The 22847-nt window shown below is 40.8% G+C and overlaps 3 protein-coding genes across 9 annotated transcripts; 1 reads left to right on the forward strand and 2 right to left on the reverse strand.

Moving 5' to 3' along the window:
• Positions 1–1135: 1135 nt before the first annotated feature.
• LOC103710609 (protein-tyrosine-phosphatase MKP1) lies at positions 1136–11179 on the reverse strand. Of its 5 annotated transcripts, XM_039124215.1 has the most exons (5): positions 8433–11179; positions 4611–4799; positions 4438–4525; positions 4195–4246; positions 1136–2222 (listed from the first exon to the last, which is right to left on the reverse strand). In XM_039124215.1, exons 1-2 carry the CDS (start codon positions 10770–10772, stop codon positions 4746–4748), a joined length of 2394 nt encoding a protein of 797 aa, XP_038980143.1. In that variant the 5' UTR covers positions 10773–11179; the 3' UTR covers positions 1136–2222; positions 4195–4246; positions 4438–4525; positions 4611–4745. The 5 variants fall into 5 exon arrangements, with proteins under 5 accessions (XP_038980143.1, XP_038980142.1, XP_038980141.1 ...); XM_039124214.1 differs by lacking the exon at positions 4195–4246; XM_039124213.1 differs by lacking the exons at positions 1136–2222; positions 4195–4246 and having other exon boundaries at positions 4281–4525; positions 8433–10871; positions 10970–11179.
• A 1519-nt stretch (positions 11180–12698) lies between these two features.
• On the forward strand, positions 12699–17772 carry LOC103710582 (metal tolerance protein 5-like). Of its 3 annotated transcripts, XM_008796368.4 has the most exons (7): positions 12699–12974; positions 13131–13293; positions 14061–14164; positions 14263–14508; positions 15812–15892; positions 16330–16563; positions 17157–17772. In XM_008796368.4, the coding sequence occupies exons 2-7, from the start codon at positions 13227–13229 to the stop codon at positions 17505–17507; spliced, it is 1083 nt and encodes a 360-aa protein (XP_008794590.2). In that variant the 5' UTR covers positions 12699–12974; positions 13131–13226; the 3' UTR covers positions 17508–17772. The 3 variants fall into 3 exon arrangements, with proteins under 3 accessions (XP_008794590.2, XP_008794598.1, XP_008794608.1); XM_008796376.3 differs by lacking the exons at positions 12699–12974; positions 13131–13293 and adding an exon at positions 13561–13776; XM_008796386.3 differs by lacking the exons at positions 12699–12974; positions 13131–13293 and adding an exon at positions 13825–13893.
• Positions 17773–18406: 634 nt separating this feature from the next.
• Positions 18407–20856, reverse strand: LOC103710574 (glutelin type-D 1-like). Its single transcript, XM_008796355.4, has 3 exons — positions 20526–20856; positions 18918–19641; positions 18407–18819 (listed from the first exon to the last, which is right to left on the reverse strand). Exons 1-3 carry the CDS (start codon positions 20719–20721, stop codon positions 18666–18668), a joined length of 1074 nt encoding a protein of 357 aa, XP_008794577.1. The 5' UTR covers positions 20722–20856; the 3' UTR covers positions 18407–18665.
• Positions 20857–22847: the final 1991 nt, after the last annotated feature.

Below are 22847 nucleotides of genomic sequence, written 5' to 3' on the forward strand. Positions count from 1 at the left end.
CATGACTATTTGTGATCAACAGTGGCATCGCATATGCATCAATCCGGATTTGGAGGTTGTTCTTCTGAAACCCCTGGAAGATCATACAGCGATCGGAGCCTGGGAAAACCCAGTGAAACAAGAAGCTGCCAATCCAAATATCCTTGCTTTCAACATGGAACTGGATAAAAAGCTTGAAGACCTAGCAAAACTCTGCCAAAATGTCCAATCCAAATATGAGTTGTGCTAGTGCTAGACTCAAACGGGCCAAATTAATCAAAGTTCCTTCGTGAGGATTCTGTATGAGGGCAAAGCCTAATGTGGCTTTGGACAGATCCGTCCATTTATGAATTATGGTCGATGGGTCGGGGCCGATGGAGGACCAGAGTTGTTCATTCCTTATAAGTTAGGGATGCGTTCATTAGTAGTGAGGAGGACGGGAAGAGGAAGTAATGGAGAGGAGAGAGAGAAGAAGGGAGGGAATGCAGGCTGCAAACATGGTGGCCACGAGGAGATTGGAGGGATTTAGCTTTTTCACTCAGACGTACGCGGAATTGCTTGGATTCGCTGATGAAAAGAAAGAAGGGAAGGAAAAAGAATGTGGTGCCGCTTGCACTTTTGAACTCCTTCAAGATTTGAAGGAGGAGAAAGATGAAGACAGAAAGAAGTTGAGGAAGAATCGTTCTACCCTCTACCACCTGCAATAGTTCTTGTGCTAGAAACCTTAGGACTCTTTGATGAAGAAAGGAAAGAAGCAAGAGAAGAGAAGGACTCTTATATGATATTATATTATATAAGATATGGGCTTTGGCCGAGCAAACCTAAAACTCCAGTTCGTCTTCGGCCGGGCTGACCAATATACTACTATAAATATATAATATTATATTATATAAGATACAGGCCGAGGTAACCTAAACCCGACTCCGGCTCAGGCCAGGCGAACCTAAATTTGAGTCTGGCCCGTTTTACAGATCAGCTCGTATTTTAGATCTAGATCGGCCTAGCCCATCGGACTCAAAATACAAGGGCGGATCTATCCGCAATGGTTCAAGTTTGAGCAGGCCGAGCTGACCGTCCAGCCTGGGAACACATCTAATCATATGGTCTTGCATTGCTACAGAGTCCTACAATATTACTCCTAAAACAAGACGTTACATAATTCAAATTTCTGCTGAGCTTTATCATGATTTCTATCCGAACTTTATTTCTGTAGCTTTGTCTCAATATCATTAACCACATAACGAAAAAGCTATTGTTGAGCTTTGAAGCCCCAAGGCATTTGATAATGAGGTATAACTATCTAATTTTACTATTGGCATTTGAAACAAATTAATTATCTTTCAAGCGCACCATTCCAATCCTCGCAAAACACCAATTGCACCTTTTCGGGTTTGGACGCATTCGAAACGAGCACCATCCCACCCTTCAACCATTAAACCCCCGAAACAACACGCCGCTCGGGCACTCCCAGACTACCGTTACTGCCACCCTACGTCATCATTCAAACCCAACGGTCTTAAAACTCTCAGCTCGCTCTCTCGCTCGCTATTACGCCCCCCACCCCTCTTACGCATTAAAAGGGAGAGGAGTCTCGCTCGCTTGGCTGAGAGCTTTCCACCATTCCGAGGAGGATATCGGTTGGTCGAGTCTCGTAGAGAGAGAAGAATGCTGGAGATCACCTTCGCAACATGGCAGCTGGCCGATGGAACATTCCTGCCGGCCGCCCCGAGCATCCGCACGGTGGCCGGTCCGCCGGGCCTGACGGTCATCGTCCAGATGGCCTGGCGCCATGACTGCCCTGAAGGGCGTTCCTTCTGTTTTCGAGGCTTCGCTCGCGTGCGCCGGGTCCTGGCCACCGGCGAAACGGACCATCGCTTCCTGCACTTCACCGCCGTGCCCTGCCCCCACGCTCCGAGGGTGCACATAGCAGTTGACCGGGATTTAGGCGGGACTGCGCGAGATGATGATTTTCAGAGCGAATGGCATGGTCCCTGCTGCGTCCCTCTTGCACGCGACGATGATGAGGATGCTGGCCATGATCGAGACCGTGATCTCCGCGATGCGGACGTGAGAGCCGGGAGGGCTTTTGACGATATCGACTGAATCTGATGGCAGTGCTGCTGCTGGAGGTGATGCAGCCTGAGGTTGCTGCTGCCGATCGTCTCTCTTCGAGTGCTTTCGTTCCCAGAATAAGCTTGCTCTGTTGAATGTGGACTGGATCTGAGAAATATTTGAAACTGAATCTGAAAGAATAATAAGGGAACTTTCATATTAATCGGACGATGATCTAAAATTGCAGTGTTTATCATGCTAGTGATTTTAAAAATTTTTCAGGTATCCACGAATAATTCATTTGGTAGTCTATAGGAGTCCAAAATCACTGACCATATAATATCAAAACTACCATTGGTATATTTCTACAAATTATCATTAAATAATAATAATAACAATATGATTAATAATATATTATCATATACTATTTATTATAAATATAATATATAATGTTAATATCATATCATATCATATATAATATTGATGGTATAATTTTTTTGCTAGATTGAAACATATTTTTGTCATCTAATTTCAACCCAAGATCACTGCTTTGGGGTGATCATGGATTTCTGACATCAAGAATAAAAATTCTATCACTGGATTGGGTGGTGATTTGAAGAGTGAAAGTGATTTGAAATCATTGCCATATAGAATCAACGTGGTGCAACCAAATACAGTAATCACATCATCTCCACCCACATCACTCTTGATTATAATAAATGAAAGACCTTAGTAGTCAAATTTCTGTTACATATTAAGTAATGAACTTTAATAACACTCATATTAATATTTAATAGCAGCTCATTAATATCCATTGCATATTAAATAATGAGCTTTAATGATGATCGAGCACATTAATATCAATGTTATTAATACCGGTATCTATGTAGAGAATGGAGAGCTCTAACTCCATTTTAGATATATGATGGAAGTATATATGTGTGTCTATCTATATGCGTATGCTTTAGTGGTTGGTGTCATATATTTATTACTTTACTAAAAAGGGAGGAGAGAAACTCCATCTAAGCCTATCCAACATTTATTATTGTAACCACCAGAAACATTTGTGATGGTACAATGCCTGATTTAGGGGTTCTCATGGAGAACTAAGATAGGCTAAATCTACACCTAGTTACTGTCAAGTAACCTAGTACTCACAGATTTGCTCAAGACTACAAATCTGTAGGTTACAAGCGCAGCAATATCACATCCATACGTTTGGTGTGCAACATATCAACCACCTCACTTTCTTTCCTCAAGATTTTCAGCAATAGATGAAAAAATTCAGCAATAGAATTTAATACATTAGATGAAAAAATTCAGCAATATCACTTCCATACGTTGGCGTGCAACATATCAACCACCTCACTTTCCTTCCTCAGGAATTTCATTAGGAGAGCCCGTGCTGCAGAGAGTGGCGATTCTTGGGTGGAGGAGGGAAATGGTGGCTATGAGGCCGTAGGAGGTGCTGTGAAGGTGGTGGGGCTCTGGGTGACCCCATCGGTGGGAGTGAATCTGATCGATTGGAGACCCGAGTAGAACTAATTTGTCCAATTCATGAATTGAATTCGAATAGTTGATTCATGAGTAATCTTACTATTTATTTTAGAATCTTTTATTTTTTTTTATTTTTTATTTTTTTGCTAGAGTAGGCGTAGAGTACAAACACACCTAATAAAATCTGAAAACAAAACAACACGGAGTGCACTAGGCAGCTCCACCTCTCCGGTCCATAAAGTACCGACCGAATGAAAACTCGAGGTTTTGGAAACCAATTTTCTTTTTTATTGTTTTAATGGCAAGTTAAAGCCATTGGAAGACTCTAACAAAAATGGCCTGCATGAGCCTTAACATCCTCGAGTAGGTGGGCCTCTCTAGGGTCTGGACAGCACGAGTGTACCATCCTAGGCCTTTCCTAGTAAATGTCTGGGTAAATATCATGAAAAAGTTAGTAACTTTCATGTCGACCAACTTATCCATGTTCTCACGCTTCTCCAGATGGATAGATTATTTTTCCATGAGTAGCATTTGCCCTAAACTTTATTGGTTCAATTTCAATTTCAAAAATTAGAAATTGATTATAATCCTAAACCAACCTAATCCACGTGCAACCTTGCTCGTATGATGATAGACATCATAATGGAGTCAGGAAAAGTATAGTACCTTTGGATCCCGTGGGCTCCACCTACCCCTGGACTCCAACAATCATCATCTCCTTAACACCAACAATGGCACATCAACAAAAGATATGGAAAAAGTGATGGGTTGATTCATTAAGAGAAAAAATTCAGCTCATAAACTAGGCAAAATGATATTGAATCAAGTTGTGATAATGTACAAAAGGTTCTTTAAATTAGAAAAAAAGGAGAAAAAAAAAATCAGAGCTTCTTGGGTATCTGAGCTTACTGAGCTGAAAGGAGAGCGGACAATGTATATCCAAGCGTGCCACAACCTGAAGTAGCCACAGATGTGACGTTCTGGCAGCCTCCTGCGACTATAAAAATGATAGTAGAAACTAAGTATTGCCTTTATAGAAAATTAGCACGAATTGAGATCATGGAACCCTAGCTGTTTTGTACCTCACTGATCATTGTGCACTTTCAGCCATTTGAACAAAATGTGATACTCCACTGCATGATAATTGTGAGGAAAGAGAAACCCGAGCAGCGATCGAGTCTGTTAGGTTTTTGGAATGTTTCACTGCAGTGCTAAAATTAACGATAATTCAGAAATTCCAGAAATTTCTCTGTTTCCTGTTCTTTAACAACCTGTCATCATTGAAATTCCAAAGTAAGCAACCACTGATACTAAAGAAGAGATAAAACAAGGATAAAAATTAAAACAGAAAGAAACATGAGGCAAGCAGAACCTTTTAGACATAGTAGAACAAGACAAGGCATCAAATTACTAAACAAGAATTTAAGGTGCAACTTTCTGTTGAAACGGATCGTAATATTTTCTTTGAGGATTATGATATAAAAAAAAATCAAACAGATGTAGCACAGACAAGCTGCACTAACAGCAGTTTCATACAGGGATGTGCACTTTGAATGACAAATTAATTATCCCTCCTAAATACACCTTTTCTACCACTGTCCTTCTCACAAAAATCTGTTCCATGATTTTCCTTTTCTTGATGCCGTTTGTCAAGAAAACAGAGGCACCTTATTGAAAAGAAATGCACCCAAACAAGATATACAGGTGACTAGGATAAATCTTCTTTCATCAATAGTGGATCAATAAAGGTAAGTTAGGGGATATAGGTAAGCAGTCAGTTGTATAAAGGAGGAAATGCCACAAGTGATCAGCAGAGAAATTTGATGACCACAATTCTGGAGGAGCCTGTGAAAGCCTGCCCTTATGCCAGCCATAAAATAATGTTTAGTGCGTGCGCCAAAGAGATGAAGCAAGTTGAAAGCTACACCTGAAAACTAAGTAAACCGGTGCAAGATATGGTGTTGGAGATAGTGCGCAGAGAGGACTTATCTGGCCCTATGATGTTCTAATGAAATCTTGTTTTGATGAGTCTGGATAGTGCTGCCAGATAAGTCCGGACACTGCACCATCTCCATTGCAATATCTTGCACCAGTTTTTTTTTCCCTAATATATTGGCAACTCCAGCCAAATTTCTAAACAAAAAGAAAATACAAATGTAAATCAAGTAGTCTCCTCCTCCAACAGCAAGCCGCCTACTGTAACAATTAACAACCAACTTATTTAGTTCTCTCACCAGAACATAATCCAAAGTACTAATTCCAGCTCCAAAATTTGCACTTCGCCTATTGGGCAAGTTCGATTATAGCTGACTCAATGTACACTAGCAAAAAGTTTCGGCTTTGCTTTGGCCATGTCCATGTCATATATGATAAAGGTTTTCATGAGCATGGTGCATCCATGGTTCAGTCTTACCAGTTTAAACTCCCTCCAGCAAATCTCTCAGAGAAACAGTGAGAACCTCAAATTTATGTGATCTACTGATTAGATCTAAAGCAAATGTCTGGTACTCCAACCATGAAAATATCGTCATGAAAAGAGACGAGCACAATCCACATCAGCTTATTCCATCTCCAAATTGAGTTCACCACTGAAGCGGGAAAACACATGGGATAGTGATTCTATAATCAGAGTTTTCTAAACTTTCTTTTTTGAGGTGAGACTAATGAAATATGACTTAAAAGTAAACAGCAAAGCAATAAATTTGTACCAAGATATTACATATGTCCCAAGATATGCTTTTGACCCAATGGCTATTTGTTTCTGTGCAATGGAGGAGATAAGAGGAAGAGAGGAAACCAGGGGCTTTCGATTTGTGTGGGTGCATGGGGGCTCTTCATAGTTCTCTCTCAAATCAGTTACATTCATAGGTACCACCACCATGACAATCTTCTACTCCTACCAGTACTGTCTTCTGGTGGGGATCAAAGACACCATTACTACCATACTACACTCCGCATCCTCCGACCAACATATCATCTACTTTAGATAGAAGAATGCAAGCTAAATTAAACAGTTTCAAACACAGTTATCAAATCTGGACTGGACTGGAACCCCAGTGAACCAAGCCTTAATCTGGTTTGGGCTTAGGACAAGACCAGATCTGCAGTTGACCTAGCGACACCTGCCTGACCCAGCTGGTTTCATGTGACCGGGCCAGCCAAGCCGGTTTTTTGGGCTTATATATATCTAGGGCTTATATATATCCTATCGATTATCTGAAATGCAAACTGTATGGAAAAAAAAAAGAAACATAGATAATAGCCTTATTCCTTCTCTATTGAGTGCCGTCTGAAGTTAAGATATCAAATATATACCACCAAATTTCACCAAAAAATCCTCAAAGAAGTACTCTATATAAACCATTTTGTACAGTCTGATAAAAGAAGTATTCCTCTATATAAATGAGCATATATGTTGTTTTAAAGAAAACCTGTCCTAAATCAACACACATATAGACTAAAAATAGGGGCGACAGGGTTGGATTTGTTTGGATGCAGGTCCGGTCAAAAATCTATCAAACCAACCCATGTAACCCATTTAATAAATGGATCAAATCAGGTTAAACAGTTTACACGGGTCTTAAACGGGTTAAGCGGGTTTTAAACGGGTTGAGGAGGTCTTGAACAGGTTAAACAAGTCATGACCTAACCCAACTATTAATGGATCAAGATGGGTTAAATAGATCAGGACTCTAAACCTGAAACTGACCTATCTAACAAATGGGTCAAGTTGGAATGAAACTATTCATGACCTGGAAAAATTTATGCCAAACATGAACCTGCTTAAAGCAGGTCAATTGCAAGTCATATTGGCAGGTCAGGTCATACATTGTCACCCCTAACTAAAAATATACATCCACTGTGCAAACCACAATTGAAACCCCTTTCATGTGTGGACCACACCTACACCTATTGCAGGGCCCATCCCATGGAGCTACTAGCATGAAATATTGGGCATTATGATGGTTTTCATCAATAGAGACTTGCAGCTAATAACATATGACAAAAAAATGGAATATTACATTTTATTTCCGTAATTGTCGTATTCATATGAAAATCCTAGAATGTTCTCAATAGCGTGCATGCAAACTCTGCTGCACATGGAACAACATCCTTGCAATCCCATGCTCACAAATGTCCCTATTTAATGTACAGTGAACTTCTTTTTATTTTGAACATGGGAGGGGCTATTCTCCATCCTCTACCCTACACCTCCACTAGTGCCAAGCCAGAGCCCGAGCCCTTTGGCACCGCTCGTGGAACCAAGACTTTTTATAGTTGAGGGTCAAAGCAGTGGCTGATGCCTTGCATAATTGAATCCTCACCCTTCCCTAAGATGGCAAGGGGTCATATCATCCGAACCAAAGTTCAGCGGTGTATAATTAACCATTCAACCTTGTCCCAACATTGACTGGTTGCTTGTGTATTAAATGTCAAAAATGCGGGAGCATGAGCTTGTGAATGACTTTATGCACACTAATGAGTGTGTCCAGAATTATATGCTGCCAGCAAATGTTCCTCCAATAATGTCAAACCAGGATAAGATCCAGTTCGGGTGCTTGCACACATGTACCTAAGCATGTATGGTGGAAAGCCCCCACATTTCACATCAAATCCATTGCAATGGCATATCTTTCTTGTTTCTCTAAAGAACACATCCGACTCTTTCTATTATCGCCAAAGATCTTATCAAAACGTGCTACACCAATTGGTTGTCATTATGATCAGATTACAAATATATTAAGCAAAAAAAATAAACAATGAAAAAAGATAGTAGGTAAAAATCTGATGCAGCCATCAGAACTCATTGACCACATAACGATAATTGCAGTAGAACTTACTGACATACAGAGATAAGGAACCAATTCATCATTTAACAATGAATTTGAATTGTATTTACGCACCTTAATCGGAAGGTCCTTCTGCAGACCCATTAAATCAAGAAACTCACAGCCAACTCGGTGCCAGTCATTTGGAATAACTTGTCCTAGATCTTGGCTGCTCTTTAGTTGAGTTTGATCATTACCCTGTTTGAAGCCCCTTCCTACCCACAAATATAAAATCCTACCTGACTCTCCACTTGTACCAGCATTAGGAGTCAAGAAAAGAAACACTGCTTTGGAATCCAGATCTTCTGTAGCGAATGTTGCTAGCTCTTCCATACTAGGCCAGCGATACACTAAGAGATGTGCCAGGTTTGGACTCTTCAACCTAACATCAACCCTTCCAGTTGAACCAGGCAGCAATTGATCATCTTGATTTAGATGATTTTTCTGAGAGTTCACCCTATTTTCTGAACTATTAACAGCAGAATCACCAGTGCACTTGACATCTGAAACTTCCCCTACATTATCTTCCCTGTCTAAAGCATCATCTTTGGACATGCAGTTATTATTATTCCTATCTACGACTTCATTTGCAGATGATGTATTTAACACCTTCCGAGATAACACTGGAGCATCATTTTTGTTGAGTGATGACAATTTCAGAGGTGAAAAGCTTCCCCTTCTTTCAGCAATAGAGCGTGCAAGCCCCTTAGACGGAGAAGAACCTGATTCCCAACAATGCTTCAAGGGTTCCATATTGCTTGAAGGTTGGAGAGAAGGCCTGGATGATGGTGGCAAAGGGTCAGGCGAGTTAGACGAAGCAGGTGATGGTGTAAGCGAATGAGAGGAGGATGTTGAAGGAGACATGGAAAATGACTCTGAACTACACTTTGAGCTAATACTCAAGTCAGAGGAAAGTGAACTAGGAGAAAGATAAGGAGGGGATGTAGATGCCTCTGCAGTCAAAAGCTGCACTCGGTTCATGCGGGGATCCATATCCCTCACCAATGCAGGATCTGAATAAACTTTTGTTAGAAACTTACGCCTCAAAATACTCCAGTTGCTTTCTCTTGCCGGAAGGTTGGTTTCCTGCCCTGGTCCCGAAGAAGAGAATGCTGGCACAACACCTCCAGTAATTGCCTTATAGAAAAGCTCAAAGTCTCCATCATATGACTCCACTCTCCTCTTACCAATGCCAGCCTTGATTGCTGATCCAATCTGTTCCTTGTCAATCTTTGTGGCACTGTCTGAATTTGAAGGGGCACTTGCGAATGCCTCCCAGAACTCTGGTGGCTCATCCCCTTCTTCAATCATCATGATAGGCCCCTGCACCCTCTCGTACCTTACCACCTGAAAAGCCGCAGCTTTTGCATCCTTTTCCATTACTAGCTTGCAATTCTTACCGATCCACACATAAATCGATGAGAGGACATGAATGATAAATGCGCCCCTTGAATCCAAAGCATCTGGCGAAGGATCATTCAACATCTTTGGTACTAGATGCAATGGATCATACGAAGAGTGAGGTGCCATTCGGTACATCCTCAGCACCGAACTGGGGCTCAGCGGGATTGCATGGACCCTCTTCTGGCACTGAAGCAGCTGGCAGGCGAAACCCATGTTCGGATTAGCGATCCCCCTCGCAGCCTTAACATACTGGAAGGCATCCTCAAAGCTCTGTCCTTTCCTCCACATAAGGTAAGCTATAACCAGAGAGGTGGACCGCGACACTCCCTGGCAGCAGTGGACCAACACCCTCCCGCCCTGCTCCCGGACATCCTCAAAGTAATCAAACACATCATACAATATACTCGTGATATCCTCTGTCGGGCTATCCTGCAACCAGAGGGTCTTATAAACGAGATCCGACTTGAAGTACTCCGGGCAAACGAATCCAACACAATTGAGGACATGGGTGATTCCATTCCGGCGAAGGATTTCTCGGTTCCTAGCCACGGAGTCTCCACCGAGGTAGATGTGGTCGGCCACCTTGGAGCACTCCTTATCAAAGAAGGCGATCTGATCTTTCTTGACCTGGGACCGCAGCAAGGACAGATCCAGCTCCATGCCCTCACCGGGCTTGTTGGCGCTGGCCTTCCCACTAGGAGTGGGGAGCTGCGGCCACTCCCCAACGTCGTCGCAGCTGGCCTTGGGCCAGTCGTCCAAGCTCCGGCGGACGATGGAGAGCGGCTGGAGAGGCGGGAGGCAGGACCGGGCCTTGCCGCTCTGCGATCTGGGGGTCAGGGGAGGAGCCGGGTAGCGTCGGAACTGGCCGTTGGTCGAATTCTTTTCCTCGGTAGAACAACAGCTGGAGTCGTCCGGCGCAGAGATCCGGGAAGAGGACCACGACGCCGACCTCCAGAAGGTTTTCCGGCTGCCAGAGAGCGGACCGGAGGCCGCATCCTCTTCGCCTCCCATTGCTGGACTACCCCTCTCGATCAAGAAATCAAAAGAACCCTAGATTGGATCAGCTGACGGCTCATCTATCCCGACAAAAGCCAATCGAAATCCTCAACTCTAAACCGACACCAAGAAGCGATTTTTATTTATTCTCAGGCCGAAAAACACTTACAAAATCACAAAAAAAAAAAACAGCGAGGGGAGAAAGCGAAAACCTGGAACTTCCAACTTTTGGCGAATTCGGTTCTCGCCAGGCCTATTTAAAGTAGGGAAAAAACGCAAGCTTGGATAGAAGAAAAGGCGGAGAAGAGAAAGAATAAGGAGAGAGGCTACCATGGATCTACGACGCTTGGCATCAAAGAAAGAGGAGATGCGGTCTAACCCTAGAGGCGGAGAGAGACGAGGGGTTTAAAGACAGGGTAGGATTTAACTGCGCGGTTGGGTGGATTTGTTGCCCACCTAATTTCAATTGTGCGTGAATCAATCTCGCGCGAAGGATCAATCGGCGCCGTGCATTTGAAAAATCCAAAGAGACTCAACTGATAGATTTCGTAGTCCGCGATCTTGGGACAGCTGGCAGCGAGATTTCTTTGACCGTTGGTGGGCCCTCTTTGACCCCGGAGGAGCGAGTGGGTCCCACCTTTGATATCGTCGTTCGCATGGTCGCGGTCCACCCACTTCGATGGACGGTTCAAGTCTCGGTCAACGTCTGGGCCCACCGGGCAATAAATACGGCGTTACGTAATAGCCAAAAGACCGGTTTTTTTAAAATAATTAATCCCATCATTAATTAGTTAGGGAGTGGATTAGCTAACAAGAGTCTTGTTCTGTATCAATGGAGTGCAATCTACGTAGTAGATAGATTGTGTCTACTAGGTTCACAAGCATCTATTCCCAACTTCAGCTGTTGGAAGAAATGTAGAAGAGGGGGAAAAGAGCCACCTTCCCTTTATTAAGTAGATGCCATCCATCTATGCTAATTCCATCTTTGATGGGTCCAATGAGAAATTTTTGATGTGCATAAAACCAACGAATCCCTTGTTGTAGAGTGATAAGGACATGTACAGCCGCTAAATTGTTGGGTCTAGGAAACAGGGAAGCAGAGCAATAGATTCACTGGTTGGACTGCCGACAAATGACGGCGGGGTGGCGGCGATCTGGTTTTGTAAAAGAAAATAAAACTAGTTAATGTATTAGAAGACCTTTTTTTTTTTTAGTGCAGCAGGAGAGATGAATATTATATCTTGTTTTGATCAAAACTTCAGAAGAAAATCTGATAAACAAGCAATTTGTAGATCAAAAATTTAAAAAATTTTAATGCAGTATGGAACTTTTTTTTTATATTTATCTAGAAAAGTTGCGTTTTTATTATCCTTCTCCAATATTATGGCCGTGCTTCTCTCTCTAAAAATTAAGGTATTGTAAGAAAAATGATACTATAACTTAGCTAATAAGAAAGTGCTTTCTTTAAAAAATATCTTTGAAGTATTTTTAAGGATCTAAAGAAATTAAAGAAAAAAAAATGGTTGAAAAAATAATTTTTATATAATTAATTGATCATAAGGAAGAGGCATATTCCAAAATAATTTTTGTTTGATTAAACATCTACTTTTCTATATAATATATTCATTATATTTTTAATAAAAAATTATTTTATTTTATTTAAAAATTTAAGACTATTTTTAGAAAAAATATTTTAATTTTCAGCCAATGAGAATTAATTTTTTTATGAAATATAAAAATTATTTTTATTTATTTTTTTCCTTCTCTTCTGTTCCCGTGCAGCCATCCGGTGCCAGATTAGATCACCAGGACACTACGTTCCGGTCTCCGTACACGCGTCTCCATTAAGAATTTGCCACGTCACCACCGGTCTATATTCATGGCATGTGCCTCGATATTCGCGGGAAACTCCATCTCCATCGCCCTCGCGGGATGTTCAGGCGTGCCGACGACTTCCCGCTGTACACCGTTAGCGTTAACCGTCCATACCCATCCGAAGTCCGAACCCATGGCTTCCTCCCGGAGCCAATTCCGGCGACCGGAAAAAAAAGATGCTGGAATCGACGGGAACCGAGGGGGATGCCGAGGAATCGGAGCTTCTCTTGACGGAACCCGGCGACCGGGAGCGGTCGTAGCGTTTGAACTTCGACAGATTCCGGCGGTCGGAGCACGAAGAGAACCCCCGTCGAGACCGCCAAGACTGTCTCGGCGTCTTAGGTCTTGTTCTCTTGTCTATCTCTATCTCCTATTATTCATCTTTATCTCTTTGGAATTTCTTTGACTCTTTACTTGGTTAGATGCTTCTCCTTTTAATCTCCTTCGCGATTAGTGCTAAACTTCTCCTCTTTTCTCTTTCCATTTCTCTTTTTGTAGTGCGCGAATTCATTCGGTTCCTTTGATGCCCCTTCTTTCCTCTTTCTCGCTGTTAAATTTTAGAGATGGCTAAAGGTTGGTGCTTTTTGGACGAACATGGTAGGTGGGAGAAAGAGAGTAGGAAACATGAGCCCTTGTTGCTTCCCCGTCGAGAAATCTGAAGGTATTCTTTACGCTTCTTTCAATTTAGATGCCCATCTTGGGTTTGTGGAATGATTTTTGTGATGGAAACTTTAAATCGTTAGCTGTAGGTGAGAATCTAAGGTGATTGAGCAAATCATGAGGATTGTGGTGGTCGATTTTTTGCCTAATAGCGTAAAGTTGATTTTTTTTTCCTTCAACTTTTTCTTGAAGAATCGATGTTTTTAGATGATTGAAGTTGTGCTGTGGCATATGTTAAAATAAGAAAGCATATGACTTAGATGTGGAAGAAATGATAATACAAGTTACATTGTGACCAATTTTCGGATGACTGTCATAAACAACCGATTGATGACTGATCTTTGGCTCAAGGACCCAAAAAGAAAAAATTAAGATATTTGGCATGGTGTAGGATATAGCAGCTGTTTGCACAATCCCTTGAATGTTCTTCACTAGGTGAAAATTTGAGTGCCGGCAGAAATTTGGATCATCGATTGTCAGTTGTGTTAGTATTAGTCTATGTTTTTCTTTGCAAGATCCGTCTGAATTTTCTTTGGTTGCAAACAGTTTCGTCTGCACAATCTCGTAGCATCTATTAGCTGAAATGCTTTTGGATATCGATGTAATAGTGAACAAATCTCTCTTGTTCAATTCTGCTTCTTTCGTGCTTATAAAACTGATGAGCTTGTTATTTCTTCATTTGCATTCTTAACTTGATCTTAATTGGTAGAATCGATTGATTTAACTGAAGGGTGTAAAATAGGATACTTATTTGACATATGGGTGCAGGAGATGACGTAGCCGAGTATTATCAACAGCAGATGGAAATGCTGGAGAGCTTTGGCAAAATGGATGCATTGGCTGATCGTGGATTTCTACCTGGAATGTCAAAGGTTGTAATTACTTAGCGGATTAATTTGAAACGGAGCTGAATCATGCTTTCTAAATCTCCAGAGTGGTCTGTGAACTGATATTACTTTGGTGTGTATAGGAAGAACGTGAAAGGACTGCTAGAAGTGAACAAATAGCTATCCGTATATCCAACATAGCAAACATGATCCTTTTTGCTGCCAAGGTCTATGCTTCAATAAGGAGTGGATCGTTGTCCGTTATCGCATCCACATTAGATTCTCTCCTTGATCTGTTATCAGGATTTATCTTATGGTTTACTTCATTCTCCATGCAAACAACAAATCCTTATCAGTATCCTATTGGGAAAAGGCGCATGCAGCCACTGGTAGTTTTTCCGACTGTCTTGTTCTTTATTTTTCCCTTCTAATTATCACTTGGTGCTTGAAACATGAGTATAGTCAGAGCAATTTTTATTTGGTATTTCTTCTGAAAATCTGAATTGTTGTTCACATGAACAAATGGCTCCTTAATTTGTCATTCTTCTGATTTGGATTTAATAGAATAGAATACATAGATAGATCTAGAGTTACCAGAAGCTATCACTAAATGCCTGCCAGCATAAATGTATAAATCACAATCATGACTGTTAAACATCTTTTCTATGTACTTGCTCGCGGGGTATTGTTTTGTTCAATAAACAGTAGACTCAGGGGTTTTGGTGTGCACCAGCTGGACTTCCAGAAAATGGTCACTGGTGCAGATTATAGTTTGATCAACATTCCATGGAATGTTATGTTGAAGTGCACCTTTTATTATAACAATAATTGGAGTAATGTATGCTGCATGATAAGACATTTTCCTTTCTCCTCCTAGCTGTTTGGAATAATGTCCACATGGTCCTGAAATGACTACTGATTTTGTACCATATAATTCTACCTGTTGATCACTATAAATTTAGCCATTAGGTTGATCATGTAACTTTTTTATGTATGTTTCAAAATTTATGCAACTTAGTACCATCAATATCGTCTTCTATCGAAGTTCTTGTTGCTTTGGAACCATTCGCTTGGTTGTGTCTAGTGAGACTAGTAGATGGGACTTGAAAATAGAAATTGCAGAACTAATCTTACTTCTCATCTCACTTCCTCGCATCCAGCTGTCCGAAAACTCCATGAATTCATCTTATGCTACATGGTTCTACTCTTTAAGTATACGATATTTGGATAACAGCATGGCTAGTTGGCTACATATCCTATACTACATTAACACATGTGCATCCTTGACAGTGTTCAGTCTTAGTATTGCACCTATTGCATTGTTCTGCATCTACCTGACATTTAAACATCACTATTTCGTGGTCTAACCACTCTCTCCTCTTTCATTCTCCATTTCTGATAAATCTCATGTGATCCTTCTTCTCTCCAAATTTAGTGGAATGATATATATGTTGCTCTGTTCTATGCTGCCACAGACATGCTCTCTCTTTAAACCGTAATAATTTTCTTCCTCTTTTTCTAATATAATTCCTTTAAATTTTAGCTTATATGAAGTTGTATTCTCTCGGAATTTATATTTTTCAATTTTGTGGATATCTTTTCCATGAAGTGAATGTAACATATATGGTTAATTTGTTATCTTATGCCTGAGCTGTCACATTTTGTTCAATTAGATGTAGCTATTCTGTGCAGGGAATCCTTGTTTTTGCATCTATAATGGCAACGCTGGGCCTTCAGATCATTTTGGAGTCGGTACAATCCCTAATATCAGATGTAAGTCAAAAAAAATCTCTCAACTCTCAGACAAGCATATTTTCATTTTTCCTTGCTCGACACAAGTTCTTTTCTAATATTTTAGTGAAGATTAGTGGCATCCTCCATGTTAGTTCACTACATATTAGAATTTATTTACATTTATGCCATCTAAGACTTCCGTATGGAAATGGCATATGCATCCTTCACCAGCATGATAAATTCCAAAGTGACCAACCAAGTATAGGTTTCAGTTTTTTTACAGACTTCATTACAAAGATTCCAATTTATAAGTTCCCTAACCATCCAATTATGACGGCTTGATGTCCACTAATATTTACATCAGCTCCTGATAACCATACTGCTAGCTTAATCCTGGCACATTGTTTAGGCTTTTAAGCATCACAATTATGGTGTTCTTGCATTAAAGACAGCAGTTATCTGTTTGTTTGATGCAGGAAGATGAATTCAGCATGACAAAGCAGCAAGAGAGATGGGTTGTAGGCATCATGTCATCTGTGACATTAGTGAAGCTTGCTCTGGTTTTCTACTGCCGCTCGTTCACCAATGAGATTGTCAAGGCCTACATGAAGGACCACTTTTTTGACGTCATTACAAATGTCATTGGTCTGGTGGCTGCACTTCTTGGCAATTATATAAAACACTGGATTGATCCAGTTGGAGCTATCATTGTGAGTAGTACTCATTATCGCCCTTTCCATTGTATCTCAGCATGAACTGTGTGAGCGATTGCTTTAGTTTGCAACTGGAACCTATATGCTGTTGTTGCATGAGGCAGGATACATGGTGACTATTGGAAGCACGGCAAAGCTTGGTGGAAAACTTAATGAGACAGCTGATGTGGTGCCACTTGGCTGTCCCATGAACCTATCTCCTACAATGCTCCACCTGATATAAGAAACAGAACCTGATACTTGGCTGATAGGCAAACTCTTGGGTAGATGGTGGCCCAATAGTTTGATTGAATAATCTGTAATATCCAGTTGTATCATTACTGTATGTTGTCTAAGTTGTTGCCACAGTGAACCCACAGGTTGTGTCCAAAAGAAAAACCAAAAGAAGAAGAAAAGAAAAGAAAAGAAAGCCTAAAACAACTCAATCAGATATATTTGTTTGTGTTATGATCGCTTTATGAGGCTTTACATTTGAATGGAAACTCTAAACTGGAGTGCATCATGATTCTCACATTTCTTGAAAATCTAGACACTGTTTTTCAAACAAACATGACTGACTACATCTGTACTTAATATATTTTGATGCGCAGCTGGCGTTATATACCATCCATACATGGTCGATGACTGTGCTGGAAAATGTGAACTCTCTGGTTGGCCGGTCGGCGGCACCGGAATATCTGCAGAAATTGACATACCTATGCTGGAACCATCACGAGGCCATAAGAAACATTGACACCGTGCGGGCTTACACATTCGGCTCGAACTACTTTGTTGAGGTGGATATTGTCCTGCCCTCAGAAATGCCCTTGAGAGATGCACACGACATTGGGGAGGCCTTACAGGAGAAGCTTGAACTACTGCCTGAGATCGAGCGGGCTTTTGTTCACCTCGATTATGAGTTCACTCATCGCCCTGAGCATGCACAGGCTCATGATACATGACCTAGTCTGTTTATGTAACTAACTACTATAAAGGAATAAGGTTCTTTCAAGCTTCTTGTCGTGCTGAAATCCTGTATCTGGGTTATGATAGTTGATGAACGAAAATACATAGGAGTGCTTGCTTGGGGATGGTGTAATTCAACTTTTATGGGTAGTAGTTTGTTCATACTCAAGTTTAATGTAAAATGTGTGTTCTTTAAATGAGAAGTGGATATAGCTATTGGGATAATAAGAAACATGTCACAACCCTCCCAATTTGGATGAATCAGGTCACTATTTTTCTGTTTTTCTTTTCTTCTTATATTTTTTTTCTTCTTTGTTTTTATCTTGATGCATGACTCAATCTGACTGTAAAGGTTTATCTATAGTTTTAGATGTTGAGTGATCATTCAGAAGCTATGCAAGAATTTTATCTGGCGGCTTATCTGGAAAATAGGCTCGAAATCTTTATCCACATTTAACTATAAGAGTCTCCACATTTAACTTTATCCGACCTCAATGATTTTAAGATCGCTAACTAGGGAAGAAATTTGGTGCCAATGGGAGGTTCTAAGAAAAGGAATCATAGAGACCAGGATACATGATTTTTATGCTGAAGGCGGCATGGACATGATTGCAGTAAAGCAACATAGAAGTAATCTACAAACAAATTGTTACTTGCTGGATACTTGTGTTTGAAGGTAGATCTAGAACTTCCGGGAAAACAATCTAAGCTGCTCTGTTCCAGCTGACCAGAAGGAGAGGATATTCCCAAAAGATGGAAAAGCAACTTGTGCTCTAATCGAATGAGGCTGCAAAACTAGTAATCTACTATAGTGACGTACTTATATTTGTCCATGAGATGAAAGTGCTCGAACTCAGTAAATAAATACATTTGCCCTGGAAGAGTAGTTTTTTTAATTCATTTGGCATAGAAATTTCTACAAAGTCCATTTCAAAGCAAGTGTTTAAGAAACAGAACATTATGTCAAGCACATCTAAGATACCATTGCACTAAGAAGGAGCACATATGAATACCAAAACTTTAACATCTAAAGCAATGTTCAAGGACTTTTATTAAACGTCTCAAACCGTAAGTTGAGACTAAACCACACAACTGAAAACAAGGTCTTTTGGGAAATTTATTAGCCAATCAAACAAAGGAAACTAGTTCTTTCATCAGTTGGAAGGTGGGAAAAAGATGGCATCCGAGGTCCTCTTGGACCTGAAGAGCCCCTCCAACTCTGGAGTAGTGTTGAACGAAGACTCCAGCACTTCCGGCGATAACGCCTTCCAGACCGACGTCCTCCCTGCCAGATGACTGAACACCGGGCTGCAAAAATTCCATCACCAAAACATCACAACCATTTCAGACAGCAATACCAAACAAATATTAACTTAATAGCAGCAGCAGTGAAATCTTCAACTTACTTAGGAGTGGTGATGATGGAGAACCACTCCATGCCATCAGCATCAGCAATCTTGGACACCACAAAGAACCTTGGCACGATGAACAGACACCCTCCCTTCACTCTGGTCTCCAGGACCCGCTTGCCGTCGACGCCAACAACCTGAGCCCGGCCGCTCCCCCTGATCACGTAGGTCACCTGGAAAGCAGAGTCGCAGGAGAAGCCCGGCGAGCACATGGAATGGCCGTCGATCCTCACAAGGTCAGCCCCAAGCCCAACCTCGCCCACCAGGGGAAGGTTCTGGGTGTTCAGCACGACGACCCGGCCGCCGTTCTTGATATCGACATCCAGTGGAGCCTCCTCGCAGTTGAGAACCATCCCTTCCCTGTCTTCAGGACGGGGCTCAGGAATTTTCTGGCCATCCTTCAGTTTGGCAATGCCGGCGCCGGTTTGGCTGCGGACCAGCTTCTCGACCTCGTCTTCGGTGAGGTCCCAGGCACGGCTGACGAACTCGGAGCTGAAGCCGGTGAAGATGCCATTGGTGCCGGTGAGCTGGAAGTTGGTGAATTTTCCAGCCTTATGGCCCTTGGAGGTGTCTCCCAAGAAGAGGACGACAAGCTCAGCGTCGTTCGGATTGAACCACCAAGTTACGACGCCAAAGGGGAGAGCAAGAGCGTCCCCCTTCTTGATGGGAAGCACCTTCTCTTTCGTCGCCTCCGGCAACACAATTCCGCAAGTACCGCTTCCTGTAACAAAGAGTAAGGTGTGATTAATCTAAAGGTGCATTTGGATTTAGCATCTCTCTTTGTTTTTTCCTTCAGTTGTTTTTTTTAAATATCTTATAACAGGTTAAGTCTGTGCGGAAAGATCTATCATAAAGAACTGTTAATCTTAAAAGGTCTGAACATGGAGAATTGGATTGGACTGAAGAACACTAGTAGCAGTGTATTATTTTCACAAGAACAGAAACCAAAAAAAAAGGAATTTTGGTAATCATCATGTTTCCAAAAATCAATCTACAATCTCAGTTAGATTTCACGCTCTTTTTTTATGTTATTTTTTTAAAAAAAATTATAAATTACAATAATGTTTCCTTCATACTAGATGTATTCCACAACCATCCATTCATAATAAATGGCTCAAAAAAAAAGCCTGAATCGAACTACATTGTCAGCAGAACAAGCAAAATTAAAATAAAAAAAATGCTAAAAAATAGGATTTAAGGATAAATTAGGGCTTCAATCCAAAGAAACAGATTCTTTTTCAAAAAAAAAAAATCGATTAAAAATTTCCGTCCTGTTTCTGTTTTGCTATGTTAATTCATTAAAAAAAGATTTTTTTTTTTTTAACCGCCTCGGTTTGGTCGCGAAGATTCAAAGAAACCGCATCAATCCATCATTAGAGCACAGATTAAAAAACACACACACACGCACACATCAAAGAAGAGTGTCCACTTGACTCCAGTTACCCAGCCATCGTACTGTTTTTTTTATTTATTTAATCCATCAGCCACCCATGGCCTCCGTGGGCACGATAAAGAATATATATATAAGCCTGGATTTCAGGATACATTAAAAGAGGGGGAAAGGGAGAAAAAAACCAAGATCAAGATGATCAAAGCTCTCTTTACCTTGGAGGACGTAAGCAACCTTGGCGGAGTCGGAGTAGCTGGGAAGCGCGAGCCCCTGCTTCTCCAAGGCGAGCTTTGCGGCCCCGATCTTGGCCTCGCGGAGCATCGGCAGCTCCTCGCTGCACCACTCGTGGTAGGAGCCCCCATCCCCACCGTACGTTTTCTTCGACAGCCTCGGAGTCAGATCGATATCCATAGCCGCCAAACTAAACTATGCGAACTCTCGAAAGCAGAGCAGAACCAGGAAAAGAAGAAGAAGAAGAAGAAGAAGAGGAAGAGAGAGGCGTTGGATGGAGAGAAGACGTGGCGATTTATATACAAGGGAATAAGCTGACGCTGCCAAGTATGGATAAAGACAAAGAGATATGGACGGTCGCGATATGAAGGCTTGAAATGCGGTGGATTGCTTTATGTTTTATTGCGCGGTTACGATTCTAATCATCATAATTAGTAACTAATCATCCTTACCGTTTTTCTCGATTTGTTTCCTTATACAGCATGGATAAGTTACGAAATTGCTAACAGTCAATAATATCTATAAGTTGTTATTTGTTACTACTACGAGGAAAAGAAGAAGATATTATCATTAGTATTCAAATTGCCAAGCGTGCCCGCCTATTTAATAATTTTTCAAAAAATTTAGAGCATAGTTACCAAAAACAATTTAACTCACCATTTCTGAGTGCATTTCCATATACCTATTTAGATGGTTGGACTGAAAATTTTATTGAATGTATGGATAGGATTATAGGCTCGATTAGACCTGTATTTAAAATACCCTAAAAAAAAAAGCTTATCGAGTTTATCCGTAGGGAGAAAACAAAAAATCTAAATGGTGGATAGGGTTATAGGCTAGATTAGTATCCAAAAATAGCTTATTCTGAGAAAAAAAAATCTATACAGTTTTTTTCTCCCTATAAAATTTGGGCCGGCTTACTCCAAAAAATACTTATTAATATAGATCTAGCTCAGCTTGTATTTTTATAATTTTGCTAGTTATACTAGCATAATCCTTGAATCTAATAGAATTTTTAGCCCAATCATCCCAACAAACTGTGATCTGTTTATGTTTTCAGCGTCGGCAAACAAGATAATATTGGTTGCATATCTCTAACTCGGTAGGCTACATACTTTACTCTAATGGATATTTTGACACAAGATAGGAAAAAACCAATCACCTTAGAGAATGATTTTCCTCACCTTATCAACGAGTTAAGCCTGGCTTTTAGGTTAAGTTTGGTACTCTAATGGATATTTTGACACAAGATAGGAAAAAACCAATCACCTTAGAGAATGATTTTCCTCACCTTATCAACGATGATGTTACATGAACAAGAAGGAAAAGATGGCGGTTTAGAATACTTTTCTGGTAGGCTACATACTTTACGGTAGAGTGGCAATTTTTTTAGCAGGCAGACAACTTCGTTCCCCTTTTTAAATTGTAGAAAAGAAAGATTCAAAGTTGAGCATCGCTTTTAGGACCTCCAGATCGGTACATATTATTTATCAAAATATCTATATTATAGGGGTAGGGCCGGTAAATGAGCAAATTATTCATGAGCTAGCCCCAGTTTAGCTCACTCAATTACGAAAAGAGCCAGGCTTAACTCGTTCAAACTTAGCTAGAATTTACTCAAAATGTTAATATATAAATAATGCAGTATTACATGTTATCTTAATTATCATTATTTATATATATAATGGAGAGCATAATTATTTTTAAAAATATTTATCATAAATCAATATATATGTACAGTAAAATGCAATCAGGCATAAGATTAAAATATAATTGTCATTAATATGGCGATTCAAAATTTCAGTCCTGCCGAGATTTACATTGAAGGGAGTAGCATGATTAGTTGGATTAACAAGCTCCAGCCACATGACAACACAGTTGATCCTATTTTGAAAGATATTAGGCATATTAAGGATTAATCCTCCACGCACATCGTATCTTTAAGGAGGGGAACCAAACCCTGGATTGGTTGGCGGGTCAAGGGGCTTAAGGTAAAAATAATCTTTTGGCGTTGCTGCTGTAAATTGGTCCGACCCAGATGCCAAGCTAGCTAAATCATTAGAATACTTGAACAGTCGGCTGCTCAGATTATAAAGGTTGGCCTAAGATCGCGATGCAGCTCTGAGGTGGTGATGTTCGACCCAGATGCCGAGCTGGCTAAGCTATTAAAATACTTGAACGGTCGGCTGCTCAGACCATAAAGGTTGGCCTAAGATCACGATGTAGCTCTGAGGTGGTGATGCGGTAAGTGCTGCACTCGGATGATGATGGCTCTACTATCGAGGTGACGCTCATTAGCGGTGATC

The sequence above is a fragment of the Phoenix dactylifera genome, chromosome 3 (genome assembly GCF_009389715.1).
Source record: "Phoenix dactylifera cultivar Barhee BC4 chromosome 3, palm_55x_up_171113_PBpolish2nd_filt_p, whole genome shotgun sequence".
NCBI classification, from domain to species: Eukaryota; Viridiplantae; Streptophyta; class Magnoliopsida; order Arecales; family Arecaceae; genus Phoenix; species Phoenix dactylifera.